At 30.8% G+C, this 18,759-nt stretch overlaps 1 protein-coding gene across 2 annotated transcripts; it reads right to left on the bottom strand.

The window, feature by feature from the left end:
• Positions 1-10,394: 10,394 nt before the first annotated feature.
• Positions 10,395-12,496, bottom strand: LOC115982699 (protein ALTERED XYLOGLUCAN 4). 2 transcript variants are annotated; one of them, XM_031105380.1, is made up of 2 exons: positions 12,092-12,496; positions 10,395-11,960 (listed from the first exon to the last, which is right to left on the bottom strand). In XM_031105380.1, the coding sequence occupies exons 1-2, from the start codon at positions 12,345-12,347 to the stop codon at positions 10,855-10,857; spliced, it is 1,362 nt and encodes a 453-aa protein (XP_030961240.1). In that variant the 5' UTR covers positions 12,348-12,496; the 3' UTR covers positions 10,395-10,854. The 2 variants fall into 2 exon arrangements, with proteins under 2 accessions (XP_030961240.1, XP_030961241.1); XM_031105381.1 differs by having other exon boundaries at positions 10,395-11,957.
• Between the last annotated feature and the right edge of the window lie 6,263 nt (positions 12,497-18,759).

The following is an 18,759-nucleotide window of genomic DNA, read 5'->3' as shown; positions in this document are numbered from 1 at the left end:
ATGATAAGAACATTTCCTCTTCCTCCTCTTCTTTTTCTTCTATATATTTTTATATGTCCTTTTTACCACTAAAGATTAGTAGAGATTTTAGTATTAGAAAAACGGGATTTAGAAAAGGTTTCTCTCCAAACTAATTTAGAAAGAAACCTTCCAAACTTTTTTTAATCATTTTATTGGATGTGAATTTTGAAAATCTAACCGTTAAATTACATGTTCTTATTATATTCTCCATACTTGTAAAATTTCAAGAAAATCAAATATCAATAGTTATGTCATCAACCAAATATTTAAATTTCAAGTTTTTGTGGTCTAAATTTATACATAACAAATGAATCTATTAATCGAATAGTAAATAACATCTAATTTGAACAAAATTTGACATTCATATTAAAAACACAAAAAACATGCAATCTAACATTTACATTTTCAAATTTCATATCTAATAAAAAGATATATGAGAAATTTGAAAGGTTTCCCTCCAACTAGTTTGGAGAGAAACTTTGTCCATTTTGCTAACATCTACTTTTCAATTGACTATATGACTAATTCACTTAATTTTTTTGTGACATTGTCTATTTAAATTTTAAAGTAGGATTTTATCAACTTTAATTTGAAAAAAAAAAAATATAAACAATTGTAACGAGTTTTATTAATAAAATTCTATAATAAATAAATGTGTGGGAGCAAATGATCTGAGGACATTCTAAGGCTATAGGCCCTGTCTGAGGACGATTGAAGGCCCACACATGTGTAAGCCAAGGTTTGACACGTGTGCCAAGACCAAGAAAGGAAGGCGCCAAGACCATTCAGGACCAGACTGAAGCTAAGAGTAGGAAGTCCAAGGAGAAAAGGCTAACTAGCCCATCGACTAAGGATCTTGAGGAGCAGAAACACCTCAGGAGTACTATATCTAACTCCCTACATTGGAAAGTAAAGTTTTAAGGAAAACAACAAGGTCGTGTAAGCAACGGAAGGGGGAAATATCTAGGAAGGTGACTACCACCTCCACATTTAATGCTTTGCACCAACTGAACTGGCCGCGTTTATGAGGAAAATACACCTAAACAGTAGCTACACAGCTCACAGCTCTCTCTCTACCACCTCCAAAAGGGTTTTGATGAGACAAGCAGCCAAATGGCTTCCCTGAGAAGTACAAATGGAGGGCTAAGATGCAATGTAAAGGACTATATAAGGAAATGAATCCCTTTGAAAAAGGGATGAACATTCTACAAGAGAGAGAGAGAGAGAACTGTATCTGATTGTAAAAATATCAGCCTTGACTGTTAATAAGAAATCCCTCCTTGGATCTACCAGAGGAAGAGTTTATATTGAATCTTTGTTTCTTTCATTTACATTAGTACTATCAATACTGCTTTTCCATAGCTTGTAACCACCTTAGCATTGCGATTGACTTGTAAGCCCATTTTCTTACAAATTTAATGTACTGGGCTTGAAAAACTAGAAACTACCATACTAGTTAGGTATGGGCCTTTATTCTAGTCCTTGCAAAATGTATTCCGAAAGGATTTAGGTTTTTTTTTTTTTTTTTTAAACCAAGATTTGTTATATTCTAAATTTAAGCATCATTATGATTGTTTTTAGTGTTATTTCTCAATTATACTCTTTCATTATCTTCTATGTATTTTATTATGAATTTCTTGTTAATTTGTGAATTTTTATATAAAAATTTTATTATATACTTTTCATTTTCATAGCAATAACTTTATCTAGAAATTTTATTTTTTGAGTCAATCAATTTTTGAGTCAGTAAAATTAAGTGTACATATAAAAATAAAAATAAAAAAAAACAAAAAAAAAACTAATAAAGTCGAGTACATGCATTTGCGTAAGTCTCAGTTAATCTTTATTCTTCATTAATTTTCACACTGCCCACGCTTTTGCTCACTCACATCACATCCCCTCTTTCTACAAGAGAGAGAGAGAGAGAACTGTATCTGATTGTAAAAATATCAGCCTTGACTGTTAATAAGAAATCCCTCCTTGGATCTACCAGAGGAAGAGTTTATATTGAATCTTTGTTTCTTTCATTTACATTAGTACTATCAATACTGTTTTTCCATAGCTTGTAACCACCTTAGCATTGCGATTGACTTGTAAGCCCATTTTCTTACAAATTTAATGTACTGGCCTTGAAAAACTAGAAACTACTATACTAGTTAGGTATGGGCCTTTATTCTAGTCCTTGCAAAATGTATTCCGAAAGGATTTAGGTTTTTTTTTTTTTTTTTTAACCAAGATTTGTTATATTCTAAATTTAAGCATCATTATGATTGTTTTTAGTGTTATTTCTCAATTATACTCTTTCATTATCTTCTATGTATTTTATTATGAATTTCTTGTTAATTTGTGAATTTTTATATAAAAATTTTATTATATACTTTTCATTTTCATAGCAATAACTTTATCTAGAAATTTTATTTTTTGAGTCAATCAATTTTTGAGTCAGTAAAATTAAGTGTACATATAAAAATAAAAATAAAAACAAAAAAAAAAAACCTAATAAAGTCGAGTACATGCATTAGCGTAAGTCTCAGTTAATCTTTATTCTTCATTAATTTTCACACTGCCCACGCTTTTGCTCACTCACATCACATCCCCTCTTTCTTCTAGTTTCGCCGAATTTTCTTGTTTTTCTTTAGCTACCATTTTCTTGTTTTTGAAATAATGGCTTCAAAAAGAAGTATTGAAGTTCATAAGAAAGCCTTTGCTTCCAAGATATCAGATATTTGGAAGGTTTAAAAAAAAAAAAAAAACAACAATGTAGGTCACATCATTTTGTCACTTCTGATTGCAACCCTTTGTGAGAGTGTCTTCCATCTCAGACCTTTATGGTGCTTCATAACTCAATTTGGTATATGACACTGCCAACCTCTTACAAGAATTGTGACAAAAGTCGAGACAGGTTCTTTGAATTAATAAAGCAAAAAACTATTTCCAAGAACGAATCAGTTGAGCTATCATTTTCATCTTCACGTTCCAAATAACCAAACCGGTGGAAATATGTCAAAAGATTTTAGCATGGAATTTGATTCCATGTTAGCCCTTGGCAAGAGATGTAAAGGGACGGAATCATAACTCGAGTTGCCCATTGTTGGAACTTGGAAGGATAGTTGGATTCCGTGAGGTGATGTTCATCCCTAAAACCAAATTTTACGAAGAGATAGATTACTAAGATTTCAAGCGATGGACAGAAAGATTTCACCTTTCATATTGGTTTCCATATTTCCCCTTGGCAAGAGAGGTTAGAACTTAGAACGTATGAAATTGTAAAAGAGTAGGATATCATAGCAACACAACACAATTGTAATTACATGGGTGGTCAGCTTTTGTAAAGTCATGGTTATTCCCGAGACCAAAACTCATTAGAAGATAGGATATTATGAGTTTTTATATGGTAACATTTCTTTTCTTTTTTTAAGAGTTAGTTTTTTCCAATATTCCAACGTAGTACTCAATGAATAGTTTTTTGCGAAAAGTCATCAATTTAATATATATTTTTTACCAATTTTAGACTCGATTGAATCAGTTTTTTTTTTTTTGGTATTAATACCACTATGATCCTATAAAAACTATGCAATGTTGTTAACCATGATATTGGCATGTTAAATGCCTTTCATGCAAAATATGGTCACATTTCTATGAAGATTTTTCATATGGGTAGAGTATTTAAAAAAAAAATAAAAGTTTTAAAATTTTGTAAATTCTAAATAGTGTCGTTTCTATTAAATACTTCGATTCGGCTTCTAACAGATTCTTTTCCTCCCTCGTTCAAATTCACGGTCCGCAAAAATAAAGCCTAATCTAGGTCCAATTCAACACATTTACTTAAAAGTTTATATGCGATATATGAATTAGAAAAAAAGAATCCAACCTTTTTATATAATTTAAACATTAATTGGACTATTTTCATATATTTATAAAACATATTTTAAAACTTTTAATTCTAAAAAAATTGAAACAATTAGTATCTAAATACATATCATATTTTAAATGGTCACTATCTCTTTTGGATTTGATTTTTTTTTTTTTTTTTTTTTTTTTTTTTTTTTTTTGAGGAAGTCTCTTTTGGCAATGTTAGACTTCAGTTATTGAATAGATTTTCAGTAATAAATTTGTCTTGAAAACTATTAATTCTAATTTTAATTTTGATAGAAAGAGTAATGAAGAGTAAAATTTTTGGAAGACTAAAAAAAATGTTTTCACCCTTAAACTACTGCAAATATAGTAAAACGTATTAATAAAATGTAGAACATTCAGAAAGAATATAATATTTTAAAATTAATTTATATTTATTATTTTTTGGCCTTAATTAGAAAATTTTACAACAGATAGTCAAGACATTCTATTGGCCAATAGAAGATATCTTTGTTCTTTTATCCTTATAAGCGAGAGGCCTTAATTTTTTATTATTATTTTTTGTGTGATACAATAAGAAAAATAGATATAATATATTCTATATTATTTTGGTTTTTGTTTTTTGTTTTTTTTTTTTTGATCATCTTGTTTTTCTTCTTTTGTCGGTTTGATTTCTTGAGAATGGGCAAAATATATTCCGAAGGTTCTTCTTCTTCGGGCTTCCTAGTGCCTTTTTGCTTTTTTCAATGGTTTACGGCTTTTTTCAATGGTTTACGTATTGTGATGCCACCTGGCCCACCTCAACAAAAACTAGACACCTAACCTATTTCCACATGGACAGCAAAAACTTGAATGTACACATATAGGGTATAGGCGGTTGTGGTCCTCATCTAAGGCTCAAATAGAAAAAGTCCTCAAATTTTAACTAATAGGATTAATTCTTTTATTGTAATAGTCGTAATTAAACAAAAATATTAGCTAATAAATAGAATAATATTTTTTATCAATTGAAAAAAAAAAAATTAGAGAGAGAAATGATAGGTCAATAACATTTTCCACAATATATCCTAAGTGTTTGGTTGTTATAGCTGTTATTGGTTGGCAAAAAAAATATTTTCAGTAATGGGTTCAAATTAAAACTAATAACAACTTAACATCTAAAATTTGTTATGAAAATTTTGTGAATGTAACACTTCTCAAAAAAAAAAAAAAAGCAATAAACAAAAAATTTCACAACATTTTTCAAAACAATTGACAAACTTTTACTAGTTTTTATCTAAGTTTACTATTAACATCACATTTTTACTTACCACTATCAATCTACTACATCAACATATGTGAGAAGATTTGATAAATTTTTTAAAAAGAATTAGATGTGATTAATTAGTAATCTTGCATCTAAAACAAGATAATAGAGTTTAATATTTATTTTTTTTAAGTCATATTTAAATATATAAATGACCTCAATTCAATTTTCGCTTAAGGCCCCAAAATGTATTAAGCCACCCCATACATATATATATATATATATATATATATATTCTCTTCTCTATCTATTAAGTCTTTCCTTTCTCATCTAGTTATAGTATAATTTTACACTGTTATGGATTTACTTTTACAGTTCTACGTAATTTTTGGCAATCATTAGGGTGGTGTACATTCTGAAGAAATTGTTGAGTTCTTGAAACTAGGCTAGTAATGGAAGAATAGTAGAGAGAGATTTATAGAGCGAGAGAAAGAGAGGAAAGATATTTTCTTATACAAAATGTGATATGAACTCAAAGAATAATCTACAACCCATTTGTGACAATTTATACATATCTTAAGCCTTTTTACCACGTGATCTAATTCACCTAAAACTGATCTGTTAGTAATAGAAAATAACAGCTACGCTAACAAGTATTGTTACCAAAATCTAGAGGGAAAATCAGTTATTCCAAACAACATCTCCTGTTAGGTACACGAGTTCAAACACATGTTTTCAATTTTTAAACAACATTACATGTATTTTCACATACTTTTTTACTCACATATATTTCCAAAAAAACTGAAAATTGTTATTTAAACACATGTACCAAACAGATCCGATATCATATCCAAGACTATGCGTTCTTTATTAGATTTGAGCTAGAAATGGCATCTGTTGAGTAAGTGATCACACACGTGATTTCAAGAGCTAACGTTTCACACATGTCTCCATTAAACCAAACGCACAGTTTTGAGCAATCCGTTTGTCATATATGATGTCGTGTTTGTGTGTCTTCTTGCTCAGATGAACAACCTACAGTAAAGTCCTCAGGGGTGTCGTCACTTGTTGGTCTACCATGATACCATCCATGGCCATGAGTAAAACTACTCATTCTCTCTATCTAACACAGCTGAAACCTGAAAGTGCTGTTTGAGTAAGGGTTTTTGGGACTTGGGGGCTTTTTCTGGTTTTGAAAGGACTGGGATGTCCTAATTCGGTTCAATTGCAAATCATATATTTATATAAAGACCAAACAATGAGAAAATTCAATTATGTTCAAAAATTGAAGTCAAATTTTGTGTGATGTGTCAAATTAGTTTATTAATTTTGGTGAAAATATTTACCACTCATTGCAACAATCTTGGAATTTTTTTTTAGAATCATCAAGGATTTTGTTAGTTTTATATTAATGACCTGTTTGTTTAAATGGAAAACTTTGTGTAAAAATAGTTTTTTTTTTTTTTATTCTCCAGTGTTTAGTAGCATCAGAAATAATGAGTCAAAGGAAAACAATCTCTAGTCAATAGAAAAAGTATAACTTATTTTTAGAGATTGTTTTCCGCTAAATTTTTTTGGAAAACAACTCTATCTTACAGCAAGCTAAATAATGGAAGTTAAGAAATTGTTTTTCAACTCATTTAAGGTTGCTACCAAACATAAAAAAATGAAATAATTTTATAGAAAATAATTTTTGAAAAATTATTTGTTTTCTAGAAAACATTATTGCCAAAACAAATAGAGTGTAAAGGTGACACCACTTTTAATAAGATTTGTTTTTTAAATATAAGAATTTTATAGCATATATTGAACTTTACGTTTTAATTTTTTTTTTTATTAATTTAAGACAACTAAACAACTCTTTCTTAAAAATAAAAAAAAATAAATAAAAAATTATGATTTGAAAGAGGGAGTATTATTTTGAATCTAAATTGAGTAAGATAGTTAAAGAATAAAATCTTTGTAAAACTATAATTAAAAAAATTAAATCTTAATTATAATTAACATAACAAATCATTTACGGAAAAGTTGAAATTTAAAAATAAAATTTTAAAGGAAAAATGTTTAGCCTTTAAAAATTGAACTCTTAATTTTTTCCCCCAATGCTCCTACTAGGAATAAAAATATAATGATTAAAACCATAATTTATAAAATTGACTCTAAAATATAACACAAAGACCAAAATTAACTTTGACGGCGCCACATTTACCAACAAGGACATAGCAGGAATTGGGATCGTGGTGCGCAACAGCGACGGCCTCGTCATGGCATCTCTAGCACAACAAGTCCCATTGCCACCTTCAGTTATAGAAGTTGAGACCCTAGCAGCAAGACGGGCTCTAGAGTTTGCTTTGGAGCTGGGTTTTGAGCGGATCATTGTTGAAGGAGATTCTGAGTCTTTGGATAAAGCTTTGAAGACTGAGTGTAGTAACTTTACAATGTACGGACACCTAGTGCAAGATATACTTTTCCTCAGTACACACTTGTCTGAGTTTAAAACATCTCTTGTACGTAGACAGGTTAATAATTTAGCGCACTCTTTATCAAGAAAGTCGCAATATTTATCACATATGTCAGTCTGGATGGAAGATGTACCACTAGACCTTTTATCTGTATTAGAGGCTGACTTCACTAGCCTTCATTAATAATACAATGGTCTCTTTCTCAAAAAAAAAAAAAAAAAAAGACCAAAATTGTAAAGTAGACATAATAAAAGAAAACCAAATAATACTACAACAAAGGCCATACTATGGTAGTCCAAACACCCCCCCCCCCAAAAAAAAACAAAAAAAAACAAAAAACAAAAACAAACAAACAAAATAAAATGGGAATTTTCAACCAAAAATATATATATATATATATTTTAAATCGGCTTCAATCTGTGTTAAGTTTCAATTAATCTCATTTATAAAATTTTGAACGTATAAAACTTCAAAACTATGTAAAGCTATTTTAAGTCCATCTAAAAACTTAATCAAAAACTACTTCTAATTCATTCTATTTAGGTTCCATTTGAAATTTCTTCCAATTCCTACATAAGCTAAATATGGTCATTATTATATTTTATCAACTCTTAAAAAAGCTTCATAAGAATATTCTTTTGTAAAAAATGTACCCATGTATATGTATGAGATTACAAACTAGTGAGTATATGATAAGGCTGGATTTGAACTTTTTATTTAGGAGTCTTTTTTTTTTTTTTTGTTATTTGTTTTAACCAATTCAAAAAATAATAATCAGTGTTCCTTAGGAGGCCAAGGAAAAATAGTGTTTCTTTTTCTGTAAGCAGTAAGCAAGATTCAATTTAAGTCTCTCATTTGACAATTATAAATAATAATAAGTGTTCCTTAGGAGGCCAAGGTAACAATGGTTTTTCTTTTTGCGTAAGCAGTAAGCAAGATTCAATTTAAGTCTCTCATTTGATAATTATAGATTTTAGTAGTTAAAGTAATTGGAACTCAAAAGTCTCTAACCCACCCATTTACCACCTTACGCAATACTAATTACTAATTAGTGCTAGCACAATTAGGAAAGTAATAATGCTAACATCACACACTTTCATACACATTTTGCCACAACTACTATATGTGGCAGCTAGTGATTGACTGTTTGTTACTATCACATGAACCCATAAATTTTTTTTTTTTTTTTTTCTATTACTCATAATTTGTCACGTAAGACGATCATTACAAAATATGTAATGATTACGTTGAGAATGTGAAATAATTGTTAATGAAGTAGTTTTTCTTTTTACACAAATCACTCCCCCCAAAGCATCATCAAAGTTGACTAAATGGACTGAAGTAGACCAAATTGAATGAAATGAACTGAGTGATTGGAAGTGGACCAGAATGAACCAAATGAAACGAAGTAGTTGAAATGGACCGAATTGGACTAAAATAGACCGAATTGACCAAACTGGACTAAAATGGACCCAATAGAACAAAGTAGATCGAAATGGACAGAAGTGGAATAAAGTGACCAAAATAGACTTTAATACTATGTTGGTAAGCATGGTAACAATAAATGTTACGCTTTTAACTTTTTAATATTATATAAATAGACTTTAAATGTTACTCCCTCCGTCCCACTTTGTTTGTCCTCTATTCCATTTTAGGATGTCCCAAAATATTGTCCTGTTTCTAAAAATAAAAATCATTAATTTACTAATGTTCCTATTATATCCCTATTTTATTAATAATTCAATTTTTTGATAAATTTATTTAAGGATAGTTTTGGAAATTTATACAATTTTAAAAGGTAGACAAGACAATAAATGATGTTCCCTTAAAAAATTTGACTTTTCAAACAGGACAAACAAAGTGGGACGGAGGGAGTACTTTCTACCTATCTCAAACAAAAACATAGACAGACTTACATACCTAACCTGGGAATCTAAAACTAGTATAACCCGTCCATTTGCCTCCCTACTTAACAGTAATTACTAAGTAGTGCCAAAGGAATATATTCTGATTGGAGTACTGTCGGTATAGCCTAATTATAAAGTTGTACTGAAACCAATCGCTTTATTGTCCCTTTCAAAAGAGGGACCAAAACCCATCTACATAAATGTGGACTCTTCCTTGTTAAGCGAAATAAAGTTGCTTTGGATCCTAGAGATAAGACTCAACAACTTCTGAAATAACGACTTGACCCCACAAGGTTAGAATAGAATATAGAAAACAAAAGGGTGTTTTGTTTTGACTTATGAGAGTTTTTAACTCACAAGTTTCATTGGTACAAATGCGAAAGCTATCCATTAGCTAGGCTTAACTCACTTTATAATTCCATAAATAAATAAATAAAACTCACTTATAATTTTTTTTTTCAAAAGAAAAAAAAAGAAAAGAAAAGAAGAAGAAGTAAATTTACAAAGGGTCATTCCAAGAAGGCTTAAAACTCACAAGTCACAGCAGAAGAGTTGGTAAATATTCCTTAAAAAAAATGGTAAATTACCACTCAACCAATATTCTAGCAAGAAAAATAAGCCATTTACTCCTTGTATTTATCTTTTCTTGGGGGTGGGTAGAGATCAAACATTCTCTGGTTTTATAATAAAATTCAATTATTAAGATTTCAAATCAGGTTAACATCACCATGAAACTTGTTTGAATTTTTTTTGCTGAATGAAACTTGTTTGAATTTAATCATTCTTAATGATGGACCACACCTACTCTCGATTTGATCAATTCAATTCACCTATAATAGCAGGGAATTGTCAAAATTGAATGCTTTTCTAAGTTTTCTTATTGTAAAGAATAGTAAAAGATTGTATCCAAATGAAATAGAGGATCTGAGGCTTTTATGATTCAACAGCCTAGCAGCTAACAAAACGATAAAAAGTTGAGAGACAAGATAGAAACTTTACATACAAAACGAACTCCTTGGAAAATAAAATTGAAGGGTGCAAGGCTAGCATGTTGCTGGGGATTGTGGCCAAACTTTACATTATGGATCCATATAAAAACAATAGAACATCCAATTGTCTTTAAAAATTCCTCTACAACTTTGCATTTAAAACATTTGTACAAAAATTAACTATCTTCCAAAAAAATCGTTTTCCTTTGACACCATTACATGTATCTTCTTCTCAATTCACCTCACCAATTCTCTCTCCTAGTCTTCCCATTTTCTATCTTTTTACCAGAAGTAACAAAACCAATAAATTATTTCTCTATTCTTCTTTCAGATCTCTTCCAGAGCAACAACCACCACCCAATTTGATATACAACTCATCCACCTCTCTCTGATGGACCCTCCCATTTCTTCACTACTTGTAGCAAAATTTCATTCCATGTGTCAATAGGCCCAGGCAAGCACCAATGCACACAATCATTCTGCACTCGATCCGTAACCCCATTAGCAAATGGAAAAGGATGCATATATGGCCCCGGGTGCCCATCTGGCCTCATCAATGATAATTTGGTCACATCTAATGCCTCAAGTCTAAATTTTGCAAATTGCTTAGCATTGTCCTTTGTTGCATTCACTTCTTCTACCTCAATTTTTCTCATTTCAGCATCCATTCCTTCAAGCTGCTTCTCACTCTCATTATAAGGCTTTTTCTTTGGACAAGCCCCGGCCTTATCCCAATCGCCTTCAAAGTGTGAAGGCGAAAATGTAGTCACAACTACATCAATTGCATTACCATTAGACCCTCTCCTTTCAATTATGGTCTTAAGGGTAGTTCTAAGAGCCTTTCTTAAAACATCATAAAATCCAATCTCAGTGAGATTGAGACCAGGACAGTAATGACAGCCTAACACTAAATCACCCTCATAGTACACCGCTGGGTGTAGAAACCAATGACCAATTGACAATACAATCATGTTTATATGATCCAAATCACCTGCCCACCTTTCATCAACATGATCTAAATACAACTTGTTATAATCAGGCCCCAATTGTGACTTTTCAATACCCTTAACTAGAAATGGTGACCAATACACTGAGACATTAGCATTGTGAGAAGGAAAATACCACCTACGAAACTTGTTCTCCTCCCCATCCTTGTAAACAAGTTCAGGCACAGAGGCAGTGGATAACATGCAAAGAAGGGACTCTAATTGGTTCCTAGCCATGGAATCACCCACAAATGCAATATGCTTGTTCCTAATGAGTTGAAGAAAAGTGTTTGGTTCAAACCTTGGTAGTTCACATTGCTTGGGTTTCCACTTCCAATAGAGGTAGTCAAAGTCCGGCCTGCCATGATTGATACAATTCTGGCCATCTTTTATGGTACCACATGTTGTACCATTGTATAGAGCTCCCAACTTGTCAGAGACCCATTTGCCTGAAGTGTAGTCACATGGAGTCTCATCAGCTCTTTCCTCTTCTGCTACAAAGAACAACATCGTATTGAGTCTTTGTTAGTAATAAAATCCCAATTCCAAAACACAAAAACAAAACAAAACCCAACAAAAATTTCAATGGTATAAACTCGAAAACAAAAATAAAGAATGCCTGTACCTTTATGAGAAGACAATTGAGGAGGAGGAGAAAAGCGAGGAGGTGGAGCAAGAGAAAGAGTAGAAGAGGATGTGATGATTATGGGGGTGGTATTGGGAAACTGATCTCTTGAAGATTGAGGGAGTTGAAGAGGGTAAAAGTAAAGGCGAAAGATAACTATTGGGAAGAAGGCATAGATAGTCCAAGGTAAGAGCTTCTTGGCAAGGGAGTAGTGAGTTTGATCTTTGAACGGAGTTGTTAACGTTGTACTACCCATTTCATAGCTTTCTTTTCTCTTGCTTTTCAACTCCTGTCCCTTTTTTCTTAGTAGTTTTAAGAAATGAGCAGGCCAGCTGAGGAAGACATGAAAAATATCGTCTCTTTTTTGGTTGGGTTGGCAGAGAAAGAAAGAGAGACAGAGACAGAGACAGAGAAGGGGAAGGCTTTTATTTCTAACTATTTCCTCTTGCAAAAATTATTTCATAACTTTTTTTTTTTATAATTCTGACGTATTATATTGTTAGTAATTACTCATTTTAGTTAATCATCATTTATACATATAAAAGTACTATTTTTTATTTACAAACCATACTCTGTTATGTTATAATTGTAGTAAGTTTCTTTACTAATCATACTTTGTTATGTTATAGTTTTTTTTTTTTTTTTTTTTTTTTTTTTTTTGAGAATCTTGTTATGTTATAGTTGTAGTAAGAAGTTGTGAAAAAAATTTGTGGTCTTAAATTTTTCCATCCTTTCTTTGTTTGTTGGGGCAGGTGAGTGAGTCAAACTCACATAGAGAAGCCAAATTATCTTTATGGTTGGCCAACTAATATTAATATTAATCAAACACAGCCTTGGTTTATGAGCTTATATGACTCTTGTCTTTTGGAACATGTGGCACTCTAGCAGAATTGCCTTATTTTAACCTCTTGCTTTTTTTCTTTTTATTACTTGCAAGTTATGCCTCCCCTCTAATCAATGGAGTTAGTACGTCAAAACCCAAAAGTACCCTTTTGTTATATGGAACATAAATCATGTAACTCTCATTGCAAGGATAAAATCGTCTATAAACCTAAAATTTGTACTCCACAAACATGGCAATTACTTCTGTCAACCTCTAATCAACACTGAAGGAAAAAGAAGTCTAAGTAGAAAGAGCTACGTGGACATCAAAGGACAACCCAATTAATTTTTTTTTAAAAAAAACATACATAGTAGGTGAGCTGTGAAAATTAGGCCTCCTCATGTATTGAGACTTGAATGATGATTGATAATTGAGGACCGAAATGACAGCAACAAAGTCATCGCCTTGCTTGTTTCTTGAAAAAAGAAGAGAAAAAAGCCTTGCTTGTTTCGGCACAACATTTTTTCCCCCTGGGTTATAAATTCGGAACTACTCTTTTGTCTGTAAGTTCTAAGTTTTAAATTATCAATCATCTCTTGGACCACACAGTGCAAAAAACTAGTTATCAGAATGATGATTCAATTCAATCTTTAATCATTAGAGGCAGTAAAAGCTTTTCTAAATGCAACTTTCTTGACATAACATGCAAATAGCATTAGGTAGATGCTAACAAATCATGTTTTTTTTTTCTTTTTTTAATCATGCCATATGATAATGTCTCGGTGATTCATCATCTATAGGTTTCCTTCATACTCAAATGAATGATCAAAGGACTTTGGTGGCGCTGATGTGATGCTGTCTTATGTTTCTCCAATACTTTGAGTCAAATCTGTAGCATCTTTATAAAGTAATTCACTTGTACCTGTTATGACTGGAGGAGCTTGGTATATATGGTGATGAATTGAGTAGTCGAGATCTTGCTAGTCTTTGAATCTTCGCTAATTACATGATCAGCTCAGGTGAAGTGATCACATATATGCATTGTCTTGAGGGGATCGTGTTTAGGGGTGTGCTGAAAATCCGCCAACCCGCCAAACCCGACCCAACCCAACCCAACCTGCTGGGTTGGGTCGGTTTTTAGAACTTGGCGGGTTGGATTAGGTTACAAAAAAAAATTTTATAGCGGATCGGGTTGGGTTTTGATTATAAAATTACAAACCCGCCAAACCCAACCCGATCCACCCATATTTTAATATATGTTTAAAATATATTATATATTTAATAAATTTTTAAAAAAACATTTCCTCGATTCCTACTATCATATATAATATAAAATCCTATTAGTTCTTTTAATATATATTTAAATATATTATATAATTAATAAAAAAAATTAAAAATTTTAGATATATTTTGTTTATAACTGAGTTAGGAACTCATGTATATTTTGTTTATAAGTGAATTAGGATACTAGTTCATTTATATTTTGTTTATCAACTCAGTTGGATACTTAAACATATTTTGTTTACAACTAAGTTGGAATATTAATTTATATATTAATGTATATTTTGTTTATCAACTCAGGTAGCAAGTGTGATATATTTTTTTCTACTTAATTTAATAATAATAATAATAAATATTGTCCAACCCATGGGTTCAACCCGACCCAACCCAACCCATGTGGGTTGGGTTGGATTTATGTGATAGGTTGGGTTGAATTTTTTTTTACCCACCATGGTGGGTTGGGTCAAAAAATCCCCTTAACCTAATCCATGCACACCCCTAATTGTGTTTAGCATGGTACCCTATCATGTGATTGGGGTGATATGTTCTCAATGAAGGAGTTATTTGTCTTGGGATCATCAATATATATAAAAGCAGAGAAGTTATGTAAGAGAGCATAAAGTTTTGTCATGTTGTGCACTATTTTAAAAGAGAATTGAAATACTCTTAAATTAAAAGTTAAGAACAAAAAAAATATGAACTTTTTTGTTTCTTTAATTCAATATTTTGAGACTTTTCCTATTTAAAGAATAAAGATTCTTTGTAAGACTCTTTGTTTTTGGTTCAATTTTCAAGACAAACCTCTTGTACTTCTACTCCTATAGATATGAAAAATGTTATCTCTACAATATTTTCACAACACTTTTACAACAAATTTTAATTAACTGGCTATTATTGGTTGTTATGGGTGGACAAAAAAGTAATTTAATTTGTAGATTCAAATTAGAGTCAATAACAACTTACACCTATTATTTGTTGTAAAAATGTTGTGAATGTAACACTTCTCTTTATATATAGTCCATACTTCTTCATGACATCTCATCTCATCTCAAATACATCCAACCAAGAATGATATCATTTATCTTTAACCTTTCAATGACACCTACCTAGTTCCAAATCAAATCATCTCATCTAATCTTAACCCGTATGAGATGGCTATAACCAAAAAAGAGGGTTTGTTTTTTTATTGAGTGACACTAGTTTATGGTTTTGATGTTGAGGTCAGAAGTTAAGGGTTTCGTAAAGGCTATGATTGACTTTGGATCATTAGATGTTTGGTGTGAGAAATCCATAAATTTTTTTTTTAGAACTAAAAGGAAATAGAAAGAAACCTTCCAATTAATTATCGATGATATTAGTTGTTTTTTTAATTATTTTTTAGAACTCGAAATTTATAGGTTTCTTTGTAGTTTTTACTTCTATGTGGTGCAATATCGATATGAGTCATGATGATAAAAGTAAAAATCAAAGATAATTTCAGAGTGTTTTTCATGTTTATTTTTAAATGTGGAAGCCTTGCTAAAGGAAATTAAATCTTGATAAATGAAAAAGTTTTTAACCATTTTTTCTTTATATTATCACATTCTCTATATGCCTTTTGTTGAGATAATGAAATAAGTGTTTGAGATTTGGGGCTCGGTATTTGGTTTTCAAAATGAAGTATTTGAGGAAGTGTTTGAGAGGTTGCTTGATTTTTTATAATTTTTGGATATGAAAGTATTTTTCTGCTTTGAATTTAAATTTATAAATTTCAAATTTCAAATTTCAAAATCATTTAATCAATTTAAAAAATAAATTTTACAAATAATATAATATGTTAGTCTTCTACAAATTGACTGTTCCAACCTCAAAAATTTAGATTAGTAGAGCAAATCCACTCAATCTTTGAAAACCAATTTTATGACAATTTTTTTTAATACAAAATATGAATTAAGAAAATTGAGTTTCAAAAAGCTCAGCAATATTGTGGCAAACATAAATATTATACAGCAAAATGAGTATTGTAAATAGGTCTTAAAAAACATAAAAATTATTTCAAATGAATTTGCAAAACATCCACTCATCACGCAGGAAATTATCTAATTTATTCTTAAGGAAAGATGATTACTAGCCCATCATTATATAACCTAGATGTGATATTTAGGAAGTTATTTCTAATAGGTGAATATTTGTTCCAAGGGTACAAAAATGGGAGATTTGAACTAATATCCTTCCCTTCCTAAAGCATTATCCCTAACGGATTGTGCTGCCTTTTAGGGTTAACACTTAAAAATTTATATATCCAAAAAAAAAAAAAAAATCAATTCAGATTAGCACTAATCCATTTAGAGCTAATCATTAGAGGAACTATAAGTATATAAGTGAAGCAACTAGGCAATTTAATTGATGTAGAACAGACAGCACATGGCCAAAGTAATGAGAGTGCCTAAAATCAAAGCGCAAGACAAAGGGGTACTAATAGAACCCATAGGAGCGGTGTCGAAATTGCATGAATTTTGGCTGGTTAAAGGAAAACAATCTTCTGATCGAAATTCATCACTTTGCCATGAGCTGCACTTTAATTTTGGTGAATTCCTTCATTAAGGCTTTGGAAACAGCGAATTTGCCCTTTTGCGTAACTTTTTGCTCAAAATTCAAAATAAGGTTTTGCTTGTTTTGGATGACCCTTAATGTCCGTAGTTTATAATTTTGCATTTAACCCAAAATTTTCATTTTTGGCAAAAATCGGTGTTGTGCCACCTAATCTTGTAATTAGCGCGATTTGGGTTTTACACGTTTTTCTCGTCATCCTAAGGTTTGTCTTTTTAATATTAATATGCTATGCAACCTCCAGAGGCAGTGGGACTATTATTCAGATCAATAGAATTCAGAATTTTTCTCCAATTTTTTTTCTAGCGAATTCCAAACCTATCATTATGTAAATTCAAGAAACCTCTCATGGATTCGAGATTCACTACCAGAAACTAACAATTTAGTTTCTATTCCATCAAAAAAAGTATCGTGTGTGTTTTCTTTAGACTTTCACAACATCATTTATGGCCTAAACTAAATTCAATTGTTTTTCGCTAATTATATGTTTTTGCATTCCATATTGTTTGATTAGATTCTAAATAGGTATTATAAGCTCTAAATTTTACGCAAATTACACATATAGGAATCGTAATCAATTTTCAAATGAAAGCAAGCCATATATGCACTTTACCAATTTGTACTCCAATAGTTAAGGTAAGTAGGTAACAAATTATTCTCATGATTCTAGTAATAAGGTACTCTTTGCTAATTGATAATGTTCCAAAATGCTTGTGATGCAGAGGGAGTATGCATGTGATGATATGATGATAGAGTCGTATATTGGTTGGGTTAACACTTGGCAACCATTCTTTTCGTCGACATTAATAAATGATGATATAAGCGGTATGATTTTGGCCTTTAGTAGTTACTAGTATGTAACCCTGTGCTATTGCACAAGAATGGATATATTATTAATCATGAGTTTATTCATGTTTAAAAGACTCAATTAAGTCTAAATTCATATTATTAACAAGAAAATTTCATTAACAAAACTTAGCAGTATATATATTTTACACAGAAAGATGAATCTTGGTGACAATGTTTATCCAAAAGATCCATTCACGCTTTTGAATCTTCAATCTTTATTGGTGATTGAAATTTTCACAGCTTAAAAAATTTAAAATTAAAAAAAAAAAAAAAAAAAAACCCTCTTAAAAAATTTAAAATTAAAAAAAAAAAAAAAAAAAAACCCTCAGAGTTGTACTCATTTTTTAGTTTTACGATGAGTCATTTTGTAACATGATGGGCATTTGTGTGAACAAAAAACCTCTGAAGTTCCATGGCTGATAAAAGAAATTCTCTCCAATCTCTTTTTATAGAGAGAGGGGTTTGTGCGTGTTTTTATACATCCTTCATAGTTGTATTATCACGAAGCAGGTCCAATGGATTTAGATTGGTACTACCGATTCCCAAAGTATGAGTGTTTAATGTGTTATTAATTTCATCTCATTGGCTTTTGCACATGACAGCAAAATTAAAAATAATTAGATTGTACACGTGTATAGTAAAATTAGACTCCAATTTCAGATTCTAATTGAACAATTGGAATGATAATATATTATAGTAACAACAATAGGAAAATTCAAATAAAATTTCGAATAAAATTGTAACAATCTGAATAAAAAATTCCAGTAGAAAGACAGGGTGGAGTGATCCACTCCAAGAAGGCGACCAAACTTGCGTAAATATAGAATAATAAATCTCTCTCCGAAAAATTTATATAGTTCATAACCTTTACCTTCACTGAAAATTTTAAAAACATAGTGACTCATATCTGCCATCCAGACATCTACAGCCGGATCCTCTCCAATTCGCGTGAGATTCCATTGATCACTAAGTTCCTTTGCAGCCTGCAAAAAGTGTCATCTATTGGTCCATAGCAGTGCTTTCTTCATTGTTATAGGTGCCAAACCTGAACAAAAAGCCAAATATATAGTAATTTTAAATATAATGTGCATCTAATCACATATTAGCAATTTATAACAAATGTAAA

This window comes from Quercus lobata, chromosome 3, assembly GCF_001633185.2.
Source record: "Quercus lobata isolate SW786 chromosome 3, ValleyOak3.0 Primary Assembly, whole genome shotgun sequence".
Lineage (NCBI taxonomy): Eukaryota > Viridiplantae > Streptophyta > Magnoliopsida > Fagales > Fagaceae > Quercus > Quercus lobata.
This window is presented reverse-complemented; position numbering and strand designations above follow the sequence as displayed.